This window comes from Protopterus annectens, chromosome 2.part1, assembly GCF_019279795.1.
Source record: "Protopterus annectens isolate FY-2018-M chromosome 2.part1, PAN1.0, whole genome shotgun sequence".
Lineage (NCBI taxonomy): Eukaryota > Metazoa > Chordata > Ceratodontiformes > Protopteridae > Protopterus > Protopterus annectens.
The window spans coordinates 1,588,080,348-1,588,099,126 of NC_056729.1; the positions used below are offsets into that span (position 1 = coordinate 1,588,080,348).

Genomic DNA, 18,779 nt, shown 5'->3' on the forward strand with positions numbered 1-18,779 from the left:
AGCCATATTAAAATGTAGTAAGCATCCTGAAGGCCTAACGAGCACATCCAGTCGCACTCTCTGAGATAAGGTAGAATGGACTGTAGCGTGACTATCTGGAATTTCTGTTTGGCTACAGACAGTTTTAATGTTGACAGGTCTAGAATGGGCCTGAGGTCCCCCGTCTTTTTTGGCACCAAAAAGAACCTTGAGTAGACGCCTAATCCGGACTGATCGGGGGGGGCCTTTCCGATGGCTCGTTTGAGAAGCAGCTTTGAAACCTCTAGAGCTGCGGCCTCCCTGTGAGCGGGAGGTGTTTTGTAATATTTGGAGGGGCCACGAAAGGAATAGAGTAACCTCTGGATATTATCTGAAGAACCCAGCGATCTGTTGCAATGGACTCCCATGCTGCTGGTTGTAAGGACAATCGTCCCCAGACAGCCTCCAGAGTAGGACAGTTGGGCAACCCCTCAGGGCTGCTGACCGGGTCTATCAGAGAAGGGTTCCATAGACCCGAAATTCCTGGGACCCCCTCCACCTCTGGGACGGCGTCGATCCTGTCCCCCTCTGCCTCTGGGGGAACAGCTGTCCTGAGAATCCCGGATAAACTGAGATTTTCGGAACCACATTTTCTTCTGCCCTCCGATTCCTAGAGAAGGACCGCTGAGGGTTACAGAAGCGGACTCAGACGGCAGACAAAGTCTTCCCGTCCTTTTTGCTCTGGACAAGTGTGTCACATACTGTCTTCCCAAAGAGGGAAGAACCGTCGTAGGGAGCGTTGTGAAATGGTCTGCGAACTGACACAATCTGAGCCAGGCATGACACCTCATGGCTATGCCTGTCCCAGCCGCCCTAGCTGCTCTTTCCGTGGCATGGGAAAGTAGCTGCATAGATGTGTTTGAGACGGACTTCAGAGTAGACATTTTTGCCGAGAACAGCTGTCTGTCCTGCGGCGATAAAGACTCTGGGAGCGACTCGGCGAATTCCGAAGCAATGTCTCGCTGAAGCCGAATCACATGTGCCAAATAATTCAGCGCACGGATAGAAAAAGTCGCTGAGGAGTATACTTGCTTCCCAAACCTATCCACCAACCTGGACTCCTTGTCTGGAGGGTGGACTAAGGAACTCTCCTGTGCTAGTTCCCTCATTGTGACCGCTGCGACCAACATAGCATCAACTGGGGCTCCTTTCGACCAGGGTTGTCTATCAGAACGGGGAGATAAATCTTGTCAGGGCGTTTGGGGATGGGCTCTATGGTGTCTGGCTGCTTCCATGCCCTCATGGTGATGAAGTCCACCAAGGGGTCTGCTGGTGGGGACACACAGGAAGTAGATGGGCCTGTGCCAAAGGCCTCCAGGAACACTGACTCATCCCTAGAAGGTTTTGGGGCTGACCAACCTCCCCTCTGGCGGAGGATCTCCATAATCGACGGTGACCTGGGGGAACCTTCTCCTTCATCTAAGTCAGTGTCAGTAGTGAGGGACTCCGGCGAGTCCAAGTGCCTCCTTTTGCACTTGCGCTTACGGTGACCCTCTTCAGTGGGACATTCAGAAGGGGATCCGTGAGCCGCAGGGGTTTCCTCAGGGAAAATGACCTGTGGATCCTCTGGCACAGGCTGTCCCTGAAGGGAGTCATCGCCAAATCCAGGGGGGCCTGGGTGGTATCAGAGGGGATGAGCTGGGGTCTCAATCCCTGGAAGAGAACCCTCTCCTCCACTTCGGATCCGGAGAGGACTTCGCCCTCGGCCTTCGAAGCGGTGACCGGATCCGAAGATAGGGTAGCCAGAGGTCCGAGGGAACGGATTGGATCCGAAAATGTTGGAGCCGAAGAATCCATTCCCCCGGGTCCAACTCCCTGTCCACGGCTCCGAGAGTCACTCGGATCCAAACAAGTTCGATCCGAGGAACTCAAGGTAACAGCCGGAGTCGAGGTTGGAGGAACAGTCAGCACCGAGCTACCAGCTCCGAAAAACCTCGGATCCAAGAGCCCCGAAGCCGAAGCATGGATCGGGGAAGGAGAGATGGGGTGGAATAGAGGTATGGAGGTCGCCCCTCCAGAGGGAGAGGGACCTGGCAAGACTCCCATCTGAATTTGGGTCTGCATAAATCTCTGCATCATCCTGTCCATATCCATGTCCAATAGGCTCAAAGTCGACCTTGAAGAGGCCACCGACTCGGATCTGGCTGGTCTGCGCAGTGGGGTGGAGGGCGTCGGGTCCGAATGTTCCAACGGCTCCGGTGAGAAACGAGGAGAGCGGAGCCGTGGAGACCCAGGCCTCATGGTCTTAGATGGGGGGCTGAGAAAGAGCTCCCTGAATGGGGATCTCTTATGATGCCGGTCCTTTTTCTCCCTTTCTTCTCTGTACCTTTCCATTTCCTTCTCTTTTTCTTTTTCCTTATCTTTGTCAGACTCGCTGACTGAATATCTGTCCTTTGAAGACCCATCGTCAGACAAAGAGGGACTAGCGGCCGAGGCAGATTCCAGCATGGCAACAGGGAGAAGGCCTTTGGCAACTAGCTTGGCCTTATGATCCCTAAAGGCCCTAGTGTTGAAACCTGAACAGACAGCACACTAAGTGGACAAATGTGCCACTCCTAAGCATATCACACACACAGTGTGACCATCGGCAGGGGAAAGCTTATGGCCACACACTGTACATTTTTTGAACACAGGCTTTGGTTGGTCAGCCATAGTCCTGTACTCCAAGGTACAAGCACTACCTTTCCAAAAACCACACACACACAGGTAGGGGAAGGGCAGGCCTAACTACTACTCTATACAAAAACTTTTTTTTTTTTTTTTTTACACCAATGACCAAACGTGATACTACAGAAGGTGAGGAAGGGAAATCCTAGTAAAGCACACCTAGATATCAGCAAACAAATTCTACTTGCTATCCCTGAGCTCAGAGCAAAGGAGACCACGATGCACACTACTGGCGCGGCAAACGAGATCTGAGGGAAGATAGGAGATGGTAGGGCATTTGGGTTATCTGCTTGCAGTAGCCCTCAGTCGGCCTGATTAAAGTCTTGGGTCCTGCGTCAGATGCTGTCCATTCTTCCATGACATCAGGTCGTCAGGGGTATAAAACATGCGGCCGACGCCATTACATCAACTTTTCTTGCCCCAGATGTCAGGTGCCCCCCTAATGGGAAGCAATTAAAATCTATAATTACAAGGATATACCTCCAACAAAAAAGCAAATACACCAAAAAGCTTTTTGAGCATAGTAAGGGAGAGTAGAGGTACAGTCAAAAGAAGAAAGGGGGCTGGAGGGAGGGTAACCAGGACTGCAACAGTGAATACAGTCGAACATCTACATTTATGGTAAGTGTACACAACTGTACTATGTTCTTCGTGTTTCACTGTTGCAGTCATTACATTTGGGTAGATTCCCAAAGCTAAGGTTGGGAGGAGGAATTTAAACAGAATTAGGACCAGCTATAAGACCCTGCAAGACTGCAGTAGCAAAGCCAGCTCTGGATTTAGAGAAAATTGACAAATGATAATGCTTGGTGAAAGTATGTAGAGAACTCCAGGTAGCAGCTTCTAGGATGTCCCTGGTAGGAACGCCCCTGAAAAAGGATGTGGAGGTAGATGCAGCCCTGGTTGAATGGGGTCTGATGCCCTGTGGGATAGGTTTTCCATGGTGCTTATAGCAAAAATGAATGCAGTGGCATTATCCATTTTGAAATGGTTTGCTTTGAAATAGCTTTCCCCTCTGTCCCTGCAGCAAATGCCACCAGCAGTTGTGAAGATTTCCTTTGAGGTTTAGTCCTGCCCAAGTAAAATCTAAGTTGTCTGTGCATATCTAAAAAGTGCAGTATCCATTCCCCTTTGTTCCGTGAGTTAGGAAAGAAGGTAGGCAATTGAATGGACTGATTAAGAGCCACACTGGATACCACCTTGGGCATGAAAGAGGGATTGGTTCTGAGGGACACCCTGTCCGCATGAAAGATGATGAAAGGCTCCACTGCCATAAGAGCCTGTAATTCAGATACCCTTCTTGCAGAAGTGATTGCTAAAAGGAAAGCTGTTTTCCAGGAAAGGAATTTTAAATATGCAGTAGCAGCTGGCTCAAAAGGAGGAAGAGCGAGTTTCTCCAAGACATAGTTAAGGTCCCAGGCTGGAGTTAGAACTCTCCTGGGTGGCCTTAAATATTTGGCCCCTCTGAGGAACTGCTTGAGCAGTGGGTGAGAGAAGAGGGGAGGCTCTGTGCTGTAATGAGCTGAAATGGCTGACATATGAATTTTGATGGAGGAAAAGGACAAGCCCTTATGAAGCATCTCAGTCAAGTATTATAGAATCTGAGGTAAAATGATGGGCACTGCTGCGCTCATCCCTTGAGACTGATTCCAGGCACAAAATGTTTTCCATTTTGCAGCATAAGATTTTCTAGTACTAGGCCTCCTTGCCTCTAAAATGATATCCATCACTGATTTACTGAGGGATGGTAAAGGAGAAATTAGGTAATTAGCCAGGCTGCTAGGTTCAGGGTTTGCAGCTGAGGGTGCAAAATCTGGTTCTCCTGCTAAGACAACAGGAAAGGAGTCTGAGGCAGGTGCCATGTGTGACACACTGCGCAAGAGGGGGTACCAGTCTTGGTGTGGCCAGTCTGGTGCAATTAAAATCGTCCTTGGCTTGTCCTGTTTGATCTTTAGTAGTACCGAGGAGAGGCAGAGGAGGAAAGGCATAAACTGATACGTTTTTCCAGCTGAAGGATAGAGCATCCACTTCTCAAGCTAGCTTGTGGGGAATCCTTGGGCAAAATTTGTCCAATTGATGGTTCTGGGGGGAGGCAAACAGGTCTATATCTGGGCTTCCCCCACTTGCTTGTCAACATGTTGAAAATCCTTGGTTCCAGTTTCCACTCATGTGAGTCCATGAGGTTTCTGCTTAGTCCGTCTGCCAGTGTATTTACTTTTCCTGGCAGGAATTGAGCATGCAGATTCACTTGGTAGCTCAAGGCTGTGTTCCACAATGCCATAGCTAGTCTGTAGAGGGGGTAAGAATGTGCACCCCCTGCTTATGTACCACATGACAGTGGTGTTGTCCGTCTTTACCATTAGTTGTCCTAAAAGAATGTGGTCCTTGAAGACTGTCAGAGCATTCTGTACAGCTAACATTTCCTTTTGATTTATGTGCAGGTGCATTTGACTTGGGTTCCATCTGTCCTGAATGCACTTCCCTGCCAGGTGAGCCCCCCCATGCATAGTCTGATGCGTCTGTTGGTAAGGTTTGGGTGGCAGGGGGTAGTGTGAATGGTAGTCCTCTGTTTTGGTGGCAGGCCTCTGCCCACCAAAGGAACTCTAGGCGTAGGCTTCTAGATCCTGTGAATGTTGACACCATAAGCTTTTGAGATACCATTGTAGTTTCCTCATATGCAGCCTTGCATATGGAATTAGAAGAATGCAGGAGGCCATGAACCCCAAAGCTTGCAGTATTTGCTTTGCAGATAGCTGGGTTTTTGTGGCCACCTGTTTGAAGTTTTTTGTCAAATGAATCCGTTTCTCTGGCGTGAGGAAAGCCATCTGGGAAGTTGTATTCAAGCTTGCTTCCAGGAATATAATTTGTTGACAGGGTACCAGGTGTGATTTCTTTTCGTTTATGGTGTACCCCACTCAAGTCAGCACCCTTTGAACAAAGGCCAGATGATTCAAAAGTATGTCCTGGCTTTCTGCCTGAATTAGACAATCGTCCAGATATGGGTATATATTTTAACATTTCTTTGCCTGCAAGATGCAATGACTGGAGCTAGGCACTTCGTGAATACCCTGGGCGCAGCAGATAAGCCAAAGGGCAGTGCAGAGAACTGACAGTGCATGTAGCCTGCTTTGAAGTGTAGGTATCTTCTGCAAGACTCCCTGATAAAAGAAGCATACCTGCACATCCCTAAGTCTAATGTTGCCAACCATGCATCTTTGTCTAGCACAGGAAGCAACTGGTAAAGAGTCAGCATTTTGAATTTTGGAATCACCAGAAAGGTGTTTAGAGTAGAATGGTCCAGGATAGGACACCATGCATTGCATTTTATGGGTACCAGGAAAAGTCTTGAATAGAAACCTTGTCCCTTTTCCTCTTCTGGTACCAACTGAATAGCTCCCATGCTTAAGAGAGAGAGTGAACTTGATTTTGGGCCTCTGCCCACTGATTTGGGGGTAGATCTGGCCACCTGATTGGTGTTGGTAACGTGTGGAAGTGAAATCTGTATCCTTGGGACACTATATTTAAAACCCATTTGTCCTGGGTAATGAGTTCCCAGTTTTTGGCCTGCAGACCAATCTATCCGCCTAAAGGAGCATTCAGTTGGGAAGTGCTTCGAAGTTTTAAAAACAAGTCGTTGAGACAGTTTTCCATAGGAGGAGTCTTAATACTCCCAGATTTGGGTGCGGAAATCCCCCACTGCTTAGTCTTGTGTATCCCCCTGGGACTGAAATCTGGGGGTTCTGCTGTGTCTGGGTTTGGCTTGAGAAGACCAGGAAGGGGCTGGAAAGGACCAATTCTTAGAGGGCCAACACCTACTAAATCTAGGAGGCTGAACTTGCAAGACATCTTTAACAGTTTGCATAGATTTAGCTTTATCTTCTATATTTTTAAGAACTTCCTCAGCTTTGCTGCCAAACAGGCGGTCCTGATTTAAGGGAGATTCCAACAGTTTAGCTTTAACATGATCAGGCAAATATTGCTTCTTAAGCCAAGCATGCCTTCTAAGCACAGACCCAGTAACAGCAGCCCTGCAAGAGGCCTCTAATGAATCAAATCCACATTGCAAAGTATGTTTACCAACCTGATAAGCAGAATGCATTAAATCCTGTAATTCTTTATTTTCAGCACAGTCAGGAATCAACATCATTTTCTGTTTAAGCAACCCAATAGTATGTTGTTGGTACTTTAACATATGAAACTGTCAGTTTAAAGCCCTAATGGCCAAGGTTGCAGAAGTGTAAACCTTCTTACCCCATCTATCCAGTACCCTGGAGTCTCTATCAGAAGGGGTAGGATTTTTAGCAGTAGAAGCCTTAATACCCGTGGGTCCCTGTGAAATCGGCTCTGGATCCGCAATAGGATTTTTAAAAATAAACTTGTGTGAATCAGGAACCCTGTAATATGTCAGGTTTTCTGGGAGCAGGAGGCAAGGAACCAGGGGCCAAACTAGATTCTGAAAAGGCATCATCAACAATGTCTAGTACAGGAGGTATAGCAAAAGGCATATGCTGAGGCAGGAGTAGGAAATCCCTAAGCCTCTTTTTTAAATCAGAAAAATCCTGGCTTTCCCAGTGGAAATGCTCCCTAGAGTATGTAAGGTTTCACCAAAAGAAAAATCCTCTGGAGGGGAAGCAGAGGGAAGAGAGTCCTCTGCATCAGAATCCTCATAAGTAGAGAAGGGCATATCCAAATCATCAGAAGAATCATAAAAATCAGAATCCTGGCAGAAGATTCATAAACAACTTCAGTCCTAGGACTCTTAGAAGGGGGAGGTTGGCTTTCCCCCGATTAAAGTTATAAGATCTTCAGCCATTTTTATCATTTGTTTTTTAGGCATAGAGGCCTGAGCATGCGGCCTGAGCATCGGTTTCTTAGGCATGGTTCGAGATTTAGGCCTAAATGAAGAAGGAGGCGTCGGTTTACTATGCAAGTCTGTAGGCCTGAATACAGCCTCAGAAGCCGGTGCCTGGTCTCTATCCAAGGTAGAGACATCTGCAGGTTCCACAGTTGAAGCATCTCGCGGCATATCGGACTCCGAATGGGTCTCAGTAGAGGCCTGTGAATCAGAAATAGTGGATCAGGGGCTGCAAAAGCACCTCACTGAGTACCGGTGAACTGGCAACTGGCTTAGGAGAAGCGACGTCGGCAGCTTTGGACCTAGGCGGCCTGTCTGTCTTTATCTTTGTTTTTTTCGGAATCCCAGTAGTTGGATGGCTAACAGACAACATTTCTGGATAATAAACCAAGAACTGAAATATTTAGAGGCGAAAATATACCGATGACGGATAGTGCGCTGATTAAATAAAGCACAAAACCGACAGCAAGGTACGTCGTGGTCAGGGCCCAGGCAAGGAATACAGTACAAATGAAAATCTTTGTGAGATATTTGCTTTTCACAAGTAATGCAATTATTAACTTTTACTGACATCGGTAAGAAGCAAGAAAAAGTTTCCCCAATGGGGTACTTAGCTTATTTGAAGACTTCAGTTCTGAAACTCAAAAATGAAAATTTCAGGAGTCTGCCGACCGGCACTTGTGAACTGCTTCTGCTTCGGGCACTGCACAGCAAGAAGGACTGATGTAATGGCGTCGGCTGTATGTTTTACATCCCTGACGACCTGACGTCATGGAAGAAGGGACAGCATCCAACGCAGGATGCAAGACTTTGTTAATCAGGCTGACTGAGGGCTACTGCAAGCAGATAACCCAAATGTAATGACTGCAACAGTGAAACACGAAGAACATCTAGGACATACAACTGACTTTTTTGCCCCAGACCAGAGAAATGGAAACTTAAGCAGGAGCAGTGAATTATTTGCAAAGACAGAAAAAAAAACATGCACACACACACACGGCGCCACCAATAGGAAGGGAGAGGGTACTACATCAGCTAAAAATAAAATAAGAAAGCAACAAGGGGGAAGGAGGGTGGGATGTAATACTGCAACACTGATCCGGACATCTAGTGTTATGGTAAGTTGTTACACAACTGTACCATGTCCTTCCATGGATCACTGTTACAGTATTACTAAAGGGAAAATTCTCAAAGCTGTCTAAACGGACAAGGAAATGGACTGAAAAGCTGAGCTATCATCCAAAATGCCTTGAAGGATGGATCCAACAAAACTAGCTCTAGCCCTGGAAAAAGAACTAATCTTATGTTGGTAAAAGTGTGGAGAGAATACCAAGTTTCTGCTTCTAAAATCGACTTGAGTCCAAACCTCTAAAAAGCAGATACGGATAAGGCAAATTGGCTCTAATAAGTTGCTTGCCACGAAAGGTGTAACTAAAGAAAGGGACAGAAGAAATCCACCTAAAGATTGTTTGTTTGGATACTGGAAGACCTAACTTTTTGTAATGAAAGGAAATGAAGAATGGACAGATTTTCTGAGCTATTTGGTTTTGTCAAGGTAAAGCCCGATTTTCTTATGGAGTTCCAAGGAGTTCAACAGCCTCTTTCATTTGTTCTGCCCATTAAGAGGGCAAGGCATGTATAAGGAGTAGAGTGAGGGGTAGAAGTGGAATTTTGGGGGCTACGAAGGGGCCATGGTAGTTACAGTTGTGCCTTGGGACCAGAAGAGCCTCAAGGGCCCTGTACTTCCCACTCTCCTCTTGCTGCCATCTTCTTTTTTGAAATGCCTTTCTGCCTACATATTATTTTCCTTTACCCTGCTTCCAAAATAAAAGACCTCGTTTAAAGGGAACATTCCTGTGATATTTACGATGTGGAAGCTGGAACATATGATTATGGAAACTACTAATCTACTTGTCCTTGAAAGCATGGTGGTCCAAACAGCTGCTCTTTCTCTGGGGGACACTGATCAGCTGCACTTTAACATCTTTAGACAAGGACTATGACCTCAGCAAAGAGTGCCTTTTAAGTACTGACCCTATAGAAGCAGCCCTGAATGCATCAACAGCATCATACTTATCTTTAGAAGCATGTTAAGCCAAGAGGTCTGGATTTGCTGGAACATGGCAGCCTTCTTGGCCTTGTACTGCACTCCTCCACAGCTTTCAAAAAGCTGTAGTTTGTGATCGATTTATTTACTCAAGAAATGCAATTGTTAATGTTGTTATAGTCATTCAAAAAATAATAAAATCATTTGAGGGGGAAAAAAAAAGCTGTATGAAGAACTGTATGTAGTACTTAAGGATGTGGGTCCGGCAGTTGAGGATCCTGAAAGCCAGCACTGCTGAAGCATAATTATTACTGTCTCTATCAAGTAACTTACTCTGCATATCATTAAGGAGTGTATTATGGCCTGAAGCCAGTCCACCTCCCATGGCAGATTCCAACAACACTGTATTTGCATCTGCTATAGGATATTTATACAGAGAGATGGAAGTCTTGCTCTGGGCTGCTTGCATCAAATATGTTCAAGAGGCCCTCCTGGACAGGTTTATGTGGCCCCCAAGTGCCAGAAGTTCTGTGGCACCCTTCTGAGGGGGAGAGACTTCATAGGCTTGCTATTGGAAATACTTTGTTAACTAGGCTTCATAGGTTTATAGGACGATACTAGGCTATTGGCCCAGAGGCCCTTATAAGCCTAGCCAAGAATTTCACCATTGGTTGCACAAAGTCAGCACCTGTTGCCCCTATCCAGCAGGGACACAGGTAGGATCCCAGGGGTGTATTTTGTGTTTCCCATCTAGTTGTCCAAGTTCCTCTTAAAAAGGGCAAGTGAGGGACTCTGCTTGCAATGGAGAGGGAGTTTATTCCACAGATGGGGGGAGTCTTTGGGACATAACTCTATCCCACCAGCAAGTTCTATTAATGTCACAGACCAGGTTGAGGCCTTGCGTGCAGGTTGCATATGTGGAGTTTGACTTACGGATATGCATCAACTCCATCAAGGCTGGGACTGAGACAGCCTTGTATGCCAGACACGGGTCACCTCTGAAAAGTCTGTACGAGACCGAGTAGAGGAGCCAGGGCTTTTAGCCTATCTGTATAGGACAGGTGTTTGAGACCCTGGATTTTCCTGGTCAGGAACTTCTGTGGTCTCTCCAGCTACTACATGTGCTTGGCAAGGTACATGATGAAGGGGGCACTGTACTATAAAATGGGTCTGATAAGGGAGGAGTACAGGGAATGTTATTATCTTCTTGTTCCTGGAAGAAATACCCTTACGTATGACGTGGACCATCTAGAAAGCACTCTGTATAATGGAAGCAATGTGGTGGTCAAAAGTGAGGCTGCTATCACCCTGGATGCCCAAGTCCCTCATGACTGATTGCATGCTTAGTATGTTATTAATGTGATAATTAATGGAGATGCCACTTTCCCCAAAAGGGGATAATGATGCACTACTTGGCATTCAGTTTGAGACCATGCGTCTGGCACCAATCATTAGTTTGGGTAAGGTCCTCTTGGAGAATGTTCACATCATTAGGGGAATTTAAGACAGCACTCAGCTTGCAGTCCACTGCAAACTTAGTCAGCCACAGACCACTGGTTTTGGTTTGCACTTCAGAAAAGTATATCCCAAATATGAGAAGCCCCAAGACTGAAACTTGGGGTACTTCACTCATTACGGGTCTACTACTGGAGATGGCTTCCCCTATTTTGACTCAGTGGGTTCTATCAGTGAGCCAGTTAGCTACCCATCTGGTAACATACGGGTTGATGTCTAGCTGGGAGAGTTTATCTATTATTCCTGAGAGGGGAACATTGTCGAAGGCTTTGGTGGGTCAAGGTAGGTTGTGTGCACTATCTTTCCCTTGTTGGGAGAGTTTATCTTCTATGCCCGAGAGGGTAACAATGTCGAAAGCTATGGCTAGGTGAAGGTATGCCGTGTGCACCATTTTCCCCTCATCCAAGGCTCTGGTGACTATTTTGAAGTCATCGACCAAATTTAACAGGCATGATCCCCCTTTGACAAAACCAAACTGTGTGGAGTCAAGTGTTTGGAGGTTGCCAATGTCCTTGTTTATAAGGTCCACGATAATGTGTCCCATGGCCTTGCAGGTCAGGCTAATTAGGCTGATGGGCCTATAATTACCTGAGTCGGTGGACACTCCACCTTTGTGTAGAGGGATGACACTGCTTGTCCACTCGGCTGGATTGAAGCAGGTGCTCAGGCTTTGGTTGAATAGGGTGCCTAATGGTGCTGAGAGCTCCTGCCAGAGTTCATGCAGGGCGCAGCCAGGGATGTTGTCGGATCCCATGGAGGTTGTATTTTTTTCCTTTGAGAGGGCATTAAAGACCTGCTCCCTGGTGATGAGGGGAGGGGGGGAAGGTGCTGGGGATGTCCTGGTTAACTGGTAGTGGGGGACAAGGGGAGGTGAAGTTTTCACTTAACCTGTCTGCCAGCAGGGTGGCTATACCTATGGTATTTGTGTATTTGGTGTTCTTGACCACTAGTTCAGAGCAGATTTGAGTGTTACCTTTGAGATTGTGGACGTATGTGAAGAAAGCCTTGATTTACTTACTGGATGTGGCCAATTTGGAGTTGAAGTTAGCCTTACAGACCCCACCAGTGACCTTATTTGCTTGTTCAGACAAAGGAGAGATTGCTTCCAACTTGGCACCTGCTCCTTCTTGGTCCCTGCCAACAATTTCTTTACTTTTATTATAGAGCTTGTTTATTGCTGTGGTCCACCAGACAGGTTCACTCTTACTTGAGGAAGATGATTTGGTTCTGTTCAGGTATTGCCTAGTTTATGCAGCTATGTAGGTGCTCATATAGTTTTTTGGTGCAGGCTTGGACATTAGTGCTAGATCCAACTAAAGAGACAGTGGGTGTGAAGCTGCTTATACCTGCTCTCAGGAGGTTGTAGCCAGCTTTGAAAAAGCTTTTTTTTTTTTTTGTTTAACCCTGGCAAGGGGAAGGGAGTAGGGGAGATGGTGACTTCGAAAGTGATCAATTTATGTTTGGAGGATCTTACCAAGGAGGATGACACTGTAAGGGTGCTATAGTGGCTACTCATGTTGGTTAGTACCAGGTCTAGGATATTTTCACCTCTCGTAGGGGTGTCATCCAGCTGATCCAATGCATTAGCATTGCCAAAGTCAAGGAATCTCAGGTCGTCCACTCTATGACTAGGTAGTTAAAGTAGCCAGGATCAGGGTAGAGGGTTGAATCTTGATGGATTTGAGTAAATCCAGATACGTGGAGGGGCTGGTAGTTCAAAGCCTTTCTATTGGAAATACTTTCTCAACTAGGCTTCATAGGCTTGCTTTTGGAAATACTCTCTCAACTCAGGCTGACAACAACCTGAACTTTAATCATCATGTGTGTCCTTGGTGGTTAGAAAAATCCTTCAACACGGCACAACTTATAAGTAAGGGCATGGTATATGGATCTAAGCCAATTATTGTGCCACTATACTTAGCCCTCATTAGTCCAGTAATAGAGTACAATAGACCCTTTGCTATGTACCTGAGCAAGAATTTGCAGGTTGTAAATAAGACCTATGAGAACTGCCTCAAAGCCCTGTCCCCATACTCAGTCTTCTAACAACTGAGGGGCAATCTACACCTGACCTACAAGCCATTCTCCGATTCAGCTCTGATGGACCTTCTAAACATTCACAAAACAAACTGCACTATAATTATCTGATCTAAGGATCTAAACCTCTTCTGTGACAGAAATAAATCATGTTGGAGGGACAGGTATTTATCTCGGAGATCACCCTTTCTCTGGAACAGACTCCCAATTCATGTGAAGTACAGCTCTTCCTTAAGAATATTAAAACACAATTTGGCTCAATGGATGGCAAATCACAAGGTCACCCTTGGCTTGTTGCCTGTGCCCCTTATGGACAGGGAGAGCTTGTTGAAGGTCTAGGGCACAGGTCTGTATCAAGACTGTTCTAGTCCATGGTTATTGATAACTGGTAAAACTGGAGCATGAGTAAGCCTAAAAAGGTTCTGGGGCATTAGTCCAGTATCCTCCTATGATTAGAATGACAGTATCTCCTAAAGACAGGATATCTTGGATCTGCAGTCCAGCTTCTCACCCTCATCTTCTAAACCCAAGAAGTCAGTGTCTCTCAAAAGGGAGCCTTCTCTTTTTCCCATTACAGGATCTGAATCCATACATAGACAGATGGTCTATTGGAGTTGTACACACTGGAAGAACTGGCGATATTTGCCTAAACATGATGCAGGACTATGTCAGGTGGGATGGTGTCTGGGAACCCAATAAGGGGCAGCTTTGCCTTGGAAGACATCCAGGCCTCACAACAGGTCCTATACCTATGGCAACTTTTAACTCTTCAGGGTGATGTCTCCAAATTCTGACATTTGAGTAGCCACATTGGTCTTCTGCAAAACGCAACTGCAGCCTACCCCCACTTGATTACTAGAGAAAATTCAGCAGTAGACAATACATCGTCATTTCTAATTAATTTCAAAGCTTGCTTTAATGTTACGAGTGATGTATGAACTGCTGACAGTGTGAAGGCCTCCAAAATGGGCTGCACCAGAGGCAAAAAGCCAGATGTTATGTCAAGCACCACCACCATGGTTCTGATGCTCTGCAACTAGACATCCACAGAATTACCACACTCCTTAAGTTTCTCCCTCTGCTTCTACTTTTTTGGTGGGGGACATCTGGCTGGCTACAGTCCTAGGACATGACAGAGTTTGAAAGAAAAGATGCAAGCCTCTTTTTGTTTAGGTCGGCCTCAGTAGCTTTATAGCTTTATACCATGAGCCTGAACTCCAGGCAAATCTCACATACACTAAGGGCCAAAGGAGTAAATGCACCAGTCATATCTACCCTTAAGAGATATGGCACACTTGCCTTTCTAAAGTGGCATGAAATGTCTGCTCAGAGGACAAAGAGAAGACTTTCACCAAGCAGAAAGACCCATCAGTAAAATACAATACACTACAGCACTCACATATGCGCAAATATTTAGCTTTGTATATGTATATATTTATTTTCCACCAAAAGGTCCTCAACTAGAAACTGTATAATACAGTATACTACATCTGTCTTTCTGTTAGCACAGAGGGTTAAGGCAGTGGGCGATATTTCCTGTAGTATAAGATTCGATTCCCTCAGCTCTCATTTACCTACTGTGTGACCTTGAGCAAGTGACTTAACCAGACAGTACTTGGGAGCAATTGGGAATTTGGGCTTAGTCCTTCAAAGGTCTCCTAAACTGCAAGGCTCATAACTACCTATAAACTGCAAACACTCCACATTTTTTTTTATTACATCAAAAGGTCCTCATATGGGTATTCATCTGCTTGGTCTGAGTTACAGCCTGGCCTGACAGACTCTCAAAATGCTTTCTACGTATGCATCACACATGGTATGAAAGAACTGGAAATAGCTAGCCATATGTCAGCCTTTATGCCAGGTAAGTGAAGACAGACATGGTAAAAGATGACATTACCTTGACCATGGTGTAAGAGTGTTCAGCTCTGAAAAATCTGTCTGGATGTCAGACCTCAACCTGTGAAAGAGTTCCCTGAAGTAATGGTTGCAACAAAGAGCCTCACTATTAACATACACAGTTTTATACCTACGGCCAAACACACTGCATGTTATCTACATCAATTCTATTTATAGATCCAGTAAAAAACAATAATAATAAATATGCACTGGTGGATAGATGCCAGTATGATGGGTGCTCAAAACAGTTTTCTAGTTGGGACAATGGGCAAGTAAGGCAGACTTCTAAACAAACAAAGCTCAGTCTGACAGATGCAGCTCTCCACATTCTTCACAGTTCCTACATTTGCCTACAAAGTCTCATCACCAAAGAAACAGAAAAATGCACTAGGGCCTTTAACACTGTTTATGCAAGACTACTCCTTAACAATATCTGTGCATTTAATTCTGATGATTACAGCATGTGGGATGCAATGTACTAGTCAAAGAAACCACCTGTTAGTCATGATGTTTCTACTTGCAAAATAAGTATTTGTTATTCTTAGGCCATACTTAACCACTTACTTGGGAAGCACATCATTAGATCATACCCCTAACAGAACTCAGACTAGTTAAAAAGTTAAATAAAAATAAAATTAAAAAAATTGAAAACACATGAAAGCAAAGAACAGAGCAGTAGCCTTTGTGATGTAAACCAATGGTGGAGAGGGATTAAATAGAAGACAAGAGGGCTTATACCTTACTCCTGAAGAGAGGTTTTGCACCAGGTCCACAGTACTCATTGTAAATTAACTTGAAAAGAAAAAGGTGAAAAAGTGTTATGAGCGATGCCACACTAAACCAAAACAGAAAAGGAAGACGAGGATACTGTTTTGCCATATGCTCCTCATGCGCAAGAATGGATTTCAAATGGAGTGTATGTCTTAGGTCCAGCAGATGAGTAAGATCTGTTGAAATGTACAGCAAAGGTGTAATTGGTTGCGTCACCATCACTCGAAAGATGTGCCCTCTAACCTCCGACATCAGCTCTACTGGTTCAGTCGTGCAGCCTGCTTCACACGCATAAAGTTTGACAGGTTTGTCTTGAGGCTTAACAGACACATGTAAGAAGGGTTTCTCTTCCTTGTCTAGAAGGACAGCCAAGTTAATTAAGTCTTTGTTGTAGCGAATCCCTCGAAGAAAATAACTATTGTGAAGCACATCCGGATCTGCCTGGAACTGTAGATGATTTTCTGTGAACTGGAGTCCTCCAAAACTTAGCACCATCCCTTGCATTATACCATGAACTCCAGCTGCTAAAAGTCCTTTACACCCTCTTTTCTGCAAAGTTAGCCTCCAGAGGTCAGACAGTAGCAAAAGCTGGTCAACACTTGAAATAATCGGGGGCCACAGATTCTCTGCATGCATAGTGGCATGACCACTAAAGCAGTGATCTGCATAGTTCAAACTAGATTCCAGTTTTTCTCTCTCCTCACTACTAAGCTGTGGGTCCAAAAGAGGTGCAGCAGTTGTCGAAAGTATGTAGTACAAGGTTGTATTCACAGTGTCACTAGAAGGAGTATGAGCATCCGTGATCTTCCTCATCTCAATTCCTCCAAAAAGAAAAACAAACAAATGGACATTAGCTTAAAAATCTACATGCATAAGAAAGTACTCATGTTTTTCAACTGACAACATACAGAGCATTTCAAGGGAATATGCAGTTCCATTTTGCTTTACTCTGTTAAACACGGACTCACTTTAGCACAGAAGAGAAAAGTAAACCACAGTAATTATACAAACAGACTGCTGTGTGGCGTTTTTAAACTGATTCTGATCTTTTAGAAGCTCTCTTTCTGCATTCTTGTTTTCAAACAGCAGAACTGCGCTGTCAAGTTTAAAGCTAAGACAGTACCACTGTTACAATTAACAATCTTTCAGAGAAAATCAGTAACAGAATTAAAAGGTTGAACTAACATCAAAACCTTCCACATGCTAATGCTAGGCTTTAATTCTACTCTCTATTAAATGCAATTCTAATGAACTACCTTCACATTAATACAAAAGTTACATACTTACCATGAATATCAAGCTTTGTTAAAACTGCAGGTCTGATATTACAGGCATTAGCCCTGCTTTCTCAGGTTACCTAGAACTCTCCCACTTCTCATAATGCACCACTCCACTCTTACTTTCCAGTTGTTCAGTTACAAGGATAAGCAAAGAGGAAAAAAAAAGTCTGAGAGAGAAGGCAGAACTCCAGAATAAATAAACCTAAAGGTGAGGAATGCAAGAAGGCTATGCTACCATGACGGACCTTCTTACAGAACAAGTCATTATGTTATGTTTAATACAAAGCCCACAGCTAATCCTCTTGGGTGGCCACCACCATGGGTACACACCCAAAGTATCAGTTGTCCCAAAAGAAGACTAGGACCTGGAGATAATGTCCACGTTAAAGGACACTGTGGCATAACAGAATTTAATGCAATTAGACAACCATCTGGAAAGTATGAACTTGGGCATTTTCATGACCCACCTTGATTTAGAAAATGATACAATTTGTCATTTTGTAGCGGATGTATCCACACAAGACTTAAATTGCACACAATTAAATAGTCACTACAGTTAAAATATTCAGGGAAAACGTAAGGCAGACTTACTAACTGGTTCGGAGAATTTTAGTTAAGGAGGCAAAACATAAAGAGCTTTGAAATTCAGGCTATGAATAACATTCCTGCAGATACAAACCCTTTCCCCAATGGAGAAAGAGGGACAGCTTCTATCACCCCAAGTCAGTAGATGCTAAATGACAAGAGGGAAAAAGAAGTTTGATCTGGTGGATGAGAAATAATCTCCTGAAAAGAATGGAGAGATTCTCACTGCCATCCCTGATGTACCACTCAAAATCTATGTAGCCAAAGAGAAAAATGGAAAGTTGACTTTAGGAAATATTTAAAAAGTTTGATATGGTGGGACACTGCAGACAATCACCCATGCTCATTGGACTGTCCTTGTTTCTGGGGTGGTTCCTCCCTTCTTTTTAGAGGAGAGATTAGTTCTGAGTGAGGTTCATAGGTTCATAGGTTCATAGGTTCATAGGTTCATACTAGGCTATCTGCCCGAGGGCATTTACAAGCCTAGCCCATAGTTTTGTGGCTTACGCCACCCCTTTAGTATGGGGAACTATACCCATTATTTTGCTGTGCCTCTGTTGAGCAGTGACACTGAGGTAATCCCTGGGGTATATCTGCGATCTCCCATCCATTGGTCAAGATTTCTCTTGAACAAGGCCAGCGAGGTGCTCTGCCTCACATATACCGGGATTTTATTCCACAGCATAGGGAGTCTTTGGGTGATGAATCTATCCCTCCAGCCGTCCTATTAATAGCCGTGTCGAGGTTTAAGTCTCTCGCCTTGTGGCTCTGACGGATCTAGATTTTTGAGGTGAAGCATATTCATCAAATCTGGGTTTGACATGGCCTTGTATGTTAGGCAAAGGTCACCTCTGAGCAAGCGTGTTTACTGAATAGAGCTGGAGTTCTTTCAGTCGGGCAGCATAGGACAGATGTTTGAGACCCTTTATCCTTTTGGTGAGGAACTTTGTGGCCTCCAGCTGCTGCAAGTGTCGGGTCAGATACATTCGAATGGGGCATTGTACTCAATCATTGGTCTGATGAGTGATGAGTATAGGGAGACTATGACCTCCTTGATCTAGATGAGAATCCCTTCATGATAAGGTGGGCAATGTAGAAGGTCTTC

The 18,779-nt window shown here is 44.9% G+C and overlaps 1 protein-coding gene across 6 annotated transcripts in view; it reads right to left on the reverse strand.

Annotated features, from left to right (window-relative positions):
• Nucleotides 1-18,779, reverse strand: part of KIAA2013 (KIAA2013 ortholog) — a 453,720-nt gene that overhangs the window by 219,697 nt on the left and 215,244 nt on the right. For all 6 annotated transcript variants that reach the window (XM_044063035.1, XM_044063034.1, XM_044063036.1 and 3 more), the window contains exon 2: nt 15,777-16,630. In XM_044063035.1, the coding sequence (XP_043918970.1) occupies nt 15,777-16,630 (854 nt within the window). The remainder of the gene's footprint in view (nt 1-15,776; nt 16,631-18,779) is intronic.